Source organism: Habropoda laboriosa, unplaced genomic scaffold, assembly GCF_001263275.1.
Source record: "Habropoda laboriosa isolate 0110345459 unplaced genomic scaffold, ASM126327v1 scaffold578, whole genome shotgun sequence".
Lineage (NCBI taxonomy): Eukaryota > Metazoa > Arthropoda > Insecta > Hymenoptera > Apidae > Habropoda > Habropoda laboriosa.
The window spans coordinates 1,385,624-1,391,807 of NW_017100941.1; the positions used below are offsets into that span (position 1 = coordinate 1,385,624).

The 6,184-nt window shown below is 31.8% G+C and overlaps 2 protein-coding genes across 4 annotated transcripts in view; one reads left to right on the forward strand and one right to left on the reverse strand.

Annotated features, from left to right (window-relative positions):
• LOC108577578 (xylulose kinase) overlaps positions 1 to 2,189 on the forward strand; it is a 9,843-nt gene extending 7,654 nt beyond the window's left edge. Inside the window, exons 8-12 of the mRNA XM_017940760.1 lie at positions 275 to 419; positions 836 to 1,125; positions 1,551 to 1,648; positions 1,873 to 2,013; positions 2,090 to 2,189. Of these exons, the coding sequence (XP_017796249.1) occupies positions 275 to 419; positions 836 to 1,125; positions 1,551 to 1,648; positions 1,873 to 2,013; positions 2,090 to 2,161 (746 nt within the window). The 3' untranslated portion in view covers positions 2,162 to 2,189. The remainder of the gene's footprint in view (positions 1 to 274; positions 420 to 835; positions 1,126 to 1,550; positions 1,649 to 1,872; positions 2,014 to 2,089) is intronic.
• Positions 2,190 to 2,760: 571 nt separating this feature from the next.
• LOC108577575 (splicing factor 3A subunit 1) overlaps positions 2,761 to 6,184 on the reverse strand; it is a 3,903-nt gene continuing 479 nt past the window's right edge. Inside the window, exons 2-11 of one of the 3 annotated variants that reach the window (XM_017940756.1) lie at positions 5,749 to 6,079; positions 5,267 to 5,426; positions 4,908 to 5,189; positions 4,691 to 4,801; positions 4,446 to 4,617; positions 3,663 to 4,346; positions 3,452 to 3,528; positions 3,256 to 3,363; positions 2,998 to 3,171; positions 2,761 to 2,912 (exon numbers count right to left, since the gene is read on the reverse strand). In XM_017940756.1, the coding sequence (XP_017796245.1) occupies positions 2,811 to 2,912; positions 2,998 to 3,171; positions 3,256 to 3,363; positions 3,452 to 3,528; positions 3,663 to 4,346; positions 4,446 to 4,617; positions 4,691 to 4,801; positions 4,908 to 5,189; positions 5,267 to 5,426; positions 5,749 to 6,079 (2,201 nt within the window). In that variant the 3' untranslated portion in view covers positions 2,761 to 2,810. The remainder of the gene's footprint in view (positions 2,913 to 2,997; positions 3,172 to 3,255; positions 3,364 to 3,451; positions 3,529 to 3,662; positions 4,347 to 4,445; positions 4,618 to 4,690; positions 4,802 to 4,907; positions 5,190 to 5,266; positions 5,427 to 5,748; positions 6,080 to 6,184) is intronic. The other 2 variants (XM_017940757.1, XM_017940758.1) reach the window with 2 other exon arrangements.

A 6,184-nucleotide genomic window follows, 5' to 3' on the forward strand; every position in this document is an offset into this window, starting at 1 on the left:
GTTAGAAAACATACAGATGTAAATTTCCTTAGACCGGTTTCTTTTACGTTTTACATACGAAAATAAAATACTTTAACAAATTGCATCAAGTTTAATGGAGTGTAAAATATGCTGTAATTCAATTTGAACAAGAATACGACTAAAATTTATTTAGAGTTTTCGGAAGTTGTAAATAACGCCAGTCGAGGTATTAGTAAATAAATTAAGCATCAATAATTTAATACTAACAATACTGATTACTCAATGGAACGAATGCATGTCTGTTAATATACAGGAATGAGATTGAAGGAAGGTGACATAGCTTGCAGCTTAGGGACAAGCGACACTTTATTTTTATGGTTGGACAAACCGAAAACTGCTCTCGAAGGACATATTTTCTGCAACCCTATCGATGATAAATCTTACATGGCTTTGCTTTGGTACGTTTAAAATAATTATTTTCATTACTATTATCTTAAGAGTAGAATTCTTCAGTTTATAACCAGAGATGAGTTATTTTTTCTTGTAACTTTTTACTTTTACAAAATAATTAAAAAATGAGAACTCAGTTTAGGAAATATTAAAAATATTAATAATAGAAGATTTTCTTTGAAGAAAAAAATATATCCACATTGCAAAGAAAAACAGTATAACTTTTTGGAGAAATGTGGAAGATCAATCATTGTTTCACATCATTCCTAACCACAATTTTAACCAAAAATTTAACAGTCGATTCTGAGTGTTTCTGATATTCAAGAATAAATCTTAATAGATATTATTGTAAATGAAATTATTTATAGAGATTTGAAATGTTTTTAAAGGTTTTCGATAAGTATGAACAATAACAAATTTGCAGCTTCAAGAATGGATCTCTGACTCGCGAAAGAATACGCGATAGTGCGGCACAGAGTTCTTGGCAGATCTTCAACGAGCTGCTGGAAAGTACTCCACGGGGTAATTTTGGAAATTTAGGTTTATATTTTGACGCACAAGAAATTTTGCCGTATGTCATCGGAGATCATCGTTTCAATAAGGCGAACGACGAAATATCGCGCTACAGCTCGAAAGAGGTAGAAGTAAGAGCTCTGATTGAGGGTCAATTCGTTGCAAAAAGAGCTCACGCTGAAGATTTTGGTTTCGTTATTGGTGAGTGAAAATTAAAAATTTATTGCATTATTTTTATCCTTATCTGACATCCAACAATTGACGATGGTATAGAAATCTTTCGAAAGTAGTGTGTACTTTGAAAAGTAATTGATGAACTTGTACAAATTAGAATAGAGACGATAGATGGGAAACTCGATTACTTAAAATTTAACAACTACGCAAAAATGTAAATGAAGAAAAAAGAAAGTGTTAGAAAGAAATTGTTTGCAAATAAAATATAGAAATATTTGTAATTAACATTTTAAGTAATTAAACAGAAAAATTTGTCTTTGTTAAGACTCGTCAGATTCATTTTTTCGTGTTATGTTAAAAATTCATAACCTCAAACAGCTTTTAATTTTAAATTACATTTATAAAATTAAAAAAAATTATCTATCTTATTTTTTTTTCATGATTATTTATAGGACAAAATACGCGTATTATTGCAACGGGTGGTGCATCTACAAACAAAGCCATACTACAAGTACTTTCTGACGTTTTTAATTCACCGGTATACATTTCGGTAATGATTTCTACTTTTCACTTAATAAAACGATGATAAAATGTAAAAAATTGCAATAATTCTTAGTTTCTTAATTTTACGTTATATATTATTTTAAGTGAATTACTGAATATAAATTTTGAATTCTTGACTTTGTATCACAGTACTTCTTTATTTTAAAAGTAACTATAACGAAATTTTCAGAAGTTTCTTTTTTTTAAATGTTTTGTAATTCTACTGAATAGGAAGTAGCAAATTCGGCAATGATGGGTGCAGCCTATCAGGCAAAGCACGCTTTATTGCGAAACGAAAGCAGCTTTGACGAAATAACACGTTGCTTGCCAGAACCGACACTTGTATGTCGTCCTTATGATGATGCAGAATCAGTAAGTTACATAAAATTTGAATTTCACCCTCATTCAAATAATATGCCTTTATTTGAACTTTTTTTTATATTTTTAGATATACAAATCGATGGTTGCACGTTATCGAAAAATCGTAGAGCAAATTAAAAATAAAACAAGTACAAAGTGAAGTATGTAAATATTATACATACACAATGCAAAAGCGTTTACATGAAGAAGCCTTCAATAATGCGTAATATTGATTAAAGATAGAAAAGCATTATTGCATTTAAAGCATTTTATAATTTGATGATATTCATAGAATTCTATTTTGATAGATTTTTATAGGGTATTTTTTAAGCCATTCTTAGAAGTCTGCTTCTAAAACTTGAAATTTTAAGTAACAGATTTAAGATGTTAAAAATATTCAAGTAGATATTGTCATGAATCTCCTACTATGCAAGATAGAAAAACAATGCTTTTTAAAAGGAAGCTATTAAGAATGATTGGAGTAACAGTTGAAGTATGGAAAGCATATAAACATTTTGTATATTTTGCAAGTACTTTATCAGCAATTTATTGAATAATCTAGCTAATTATAAATCGCTAATTCCTTACCAATAAAAGTACAAGGTAAAAAAATTTCAATTATAGAGTAAAGAAAGAAATAAAAAGAAGGAAATTTTGATGTAATTGAAAGTGTTTTATTTTTCTAGAGTGAGTGTAACACTGGGTTACTAAGGTATTAATATTCTTTATTAATCTTCTAATGTGAAGTAAATTAATCATTAGATAAAGGCAATGTGAAACGTTTAAAATGCATTATGTATTTTTTGGTTTTACTTTTTCCTACCACCTCTCTCCTTTGGTAGAAGATTAATTACATTGCCAGATGCTAAATTATAGTATGCAAGAGTGTTGCTATCTTTGAAAAACATACCCTGAAAAAAACATGGGAATAATTATAACATACAACGCCCGAAGTACGTGAACGTTTCACAAATATATATATAGTTAGTATTATACCTCGTATTGTAATTTCTGTTTGCCAGGTGGCATACCCGTTTGTTCGTGAATAAGAGCTTTCATTGTAGCCACAGTGTCACTTAATTGCAAAGTAATATTCAATGTTTGACCATTCAACTTCCATTCTGCCTTTTCTGTCATCATTGGTACAGCAATATTCAATTGTACAGGTCCCTGAACGAATAAAATGTTTTTTTGTAGTATGTATTCGTAACAATTGTTAAATGTAAATATAAACTTTATAAATTCATATAGTACCTTATTTCTTGCCAAGAACTGTTGTTCAGGTATTAATGAATCTTCAGTTCTTAACTTTTTAGTTTGAGGTTCTTCTTCCATAGATTCAGAAGGATGCTTCATTCCAATCTGAAAAACAATAAAATATTTCAATTTCGAACTAATAAATGATAGTAATTAATTAAAAAAATAAATTACCATTCAAATATAATCTTACTTCGTAAATACTTACGGCGGATGCCATTGGTGGTTGCATAGGTGGTGGTGTTGGCATAAATGGTGACATTGCTGGCGCTAGCAAACACGACACAGGGAAACATCGATTTTTAAATGATTTTAAAATAAAATGCATTATATTTTATATGTATTAAAAGTTGAACAAGTGGTATCTTCCAAATTATGCATATCGTTAATTTAGAATTACTTACTCATAAGCGGTGGTGGTCGAATCGGAGGCATAGGAGCCATCATCATCATCGGTGCTTGCGGCATCATTGGTTGAGGAATACCCATAGTAGGCATACTCATGGTGGGCGGTGGTGGTGGTTGTGTTGGAACTGGTACAGGTTTGGGAGCTGGTGGTTTCGGTGGTGCCTTCAATGTAGCTTGAGGTTTTGAAGCAGCCGCTGCCATGTGTGACAGTTCAGCTGCACGATTAGCGGGTTTCGGCCCAATCTTTTCTTTCTCTTCATCCGGAAGAAGTCCTTTAACTTTATGTATTTGATGAATTTGTTCTTCCAAAGTAATATTTGCTCTGGCAGCTCTGGTTGCTGCTTCAACACTCGATGTGTGTCCATCCCACGTGACTTTATCATCTTTTTTCTTATCCTCTTCTCCAATCTTTTTACCAATAGCGGTTTCTTCGTCACCAACACCAAAGATATCGGTACGTCTCTCGGCAAGTTGTTTCAAACTGGCTTCAATCGCTGTGCCAGGTGCGAATACTGTTTCTTGAGCTAATTTATCGAGATGTTTGTCTCTCTGTTCTACCCAACGTGGATCCAATAATCCAATACGCATGTGTTCTTGAACCTTACTGGCAGGTATACGCTCTCCAGTAATCGGAGATATCAAATATTCATCAGGAGCAGCAGGACGCGTAGTTTTAATTGCTGCAAAAAAAGTTTATAATATACATATAAGTTTATATATATAAGAATATATTCAGATTCGATTTAGGCATGTATAATATTCCTAAATATCTCAATTACCGTGTTGTTTAGGATCATATCCTTTCTTCACTACAACATTTCCTGGAGTCGGTGGCAATGGTGGAGGCTGCATATTATTACTATCGCGTGGTTTCGATTCTTTCGATTTATGAGTATCACCTGGAGGTGATACATCATCTTCATCGCTTGAATCCTCCTCCATATCTTGTACCTTAAAATGACACGTTGTTAGTACAAAAATATATAGTCCTCTTTCGATTGTAATAAATGTATAAAATAACTACTTGGTTGTTATCCTTTGCGCGATCTTTTTCACCTTCGGCACGACTTTGCATTTCGTCTTCTCCTTCACTGTCGATCTGCATTTCAACGTCTTCACCTTCTTCTATTCTTTCCTAAAAATTGAGAAAGTAACAAAAGAAATAAACAAGGAAACGTATAATTCGATTAAGATATTTCATTACGACATACAAAGTATGCAGCTTAAATGACTTTTATTACCTGCATAAGCACGCGAGCACCAACTTCATCTGGTGTTGTTGGTGCTGGGAAATTACCAACTTCAAATTGTTGGTAATCAACAGTCTCGACAACGACAAAATCATGCCAATCTATTTGTGCATAAGCAACTCGTTCGCGCTCCAATTCTTCTTCTTCTTTGCGTCTTTGAGCTTCTTGATATTTCAACCATTCAGCGCGATATTTTACTTGCTCCAAAATTTTATCCATATTAGCTGCTTCATCGCGGAGACGTGGTAATAGATCTTTAGGTGGAATCAATACCTGTAAATTTACGTTCATTTAAATAAGAAATTAAGAAATCAAATTTAATTATGGACGAGAAAAGATTGTTTCATTACTTTAGTATATTGTTCCAATAATTTTGTAAAGTATTGAAACAAAGAATGTTGCGGACGTAAGAAGTCAAATTGGAAGTTTCTCTGTTCCCGATTCATCAAATTGGTTAAAAATTGACGACCGTTACGAGCTACAAATTGTGCTGTCAATTTTACAATATCCCTAAAATATAAAATATCACATTTGTTAGATTGTTTATAGTACAGTAGAATTTCAATAATTGGGCATCAGTAATTAGTTAAGGGTGTTTTTAAAATTGATTACTGTTATGATTAGTCCGATTTATGTCGTGTTTGGACTCATTTTCATAGGAAAAACGTTACAGTATTAACTATGGTCGATTTTTAAATTATTTATCTCATTTTTACTGCATTACACAGATATAGTCCAATAATCCGAAGTCTCGAGCGTGCCGGATTATCGGAATTGTACTGCACATTCTGCTATATAATTATATACTAAAAAAATTAATTCAAGGACATACAAATCTAAAGCTGAAATAGAAGGTGGATCAGCAATAAATTCAAATTCTGCAGGTGGATCTTTTGGAACAAATGGTTGTTCAACTTGTTTCAAAATTTCTTGCTGTTTTTGATGAGCAGCAAGAGTAACTGTTTTTCCAAGCCCTAATCCTACTGTAGGTTCTTGACCTTTTCCTTCCTTAAATTCTTTTACTTTATGTTGGTAGTATGCATGATATGGATCACCAAAGTTTAAAAAATTAAATTTTGGATTTCCCAATTCATTTTGTCTGATTCTTGATTCAAATTCTGGTCCATTTCTGGCCACAAAACTGGCTGTCTTGTCAACAATATCTAAATTTTTTTCATAAGGAAAAGTAGATAAATACAAATAAATAAATTACCAACAACATTTTTAAAATGTAAAAATACATATATACATATTTTATTCCTTAATAA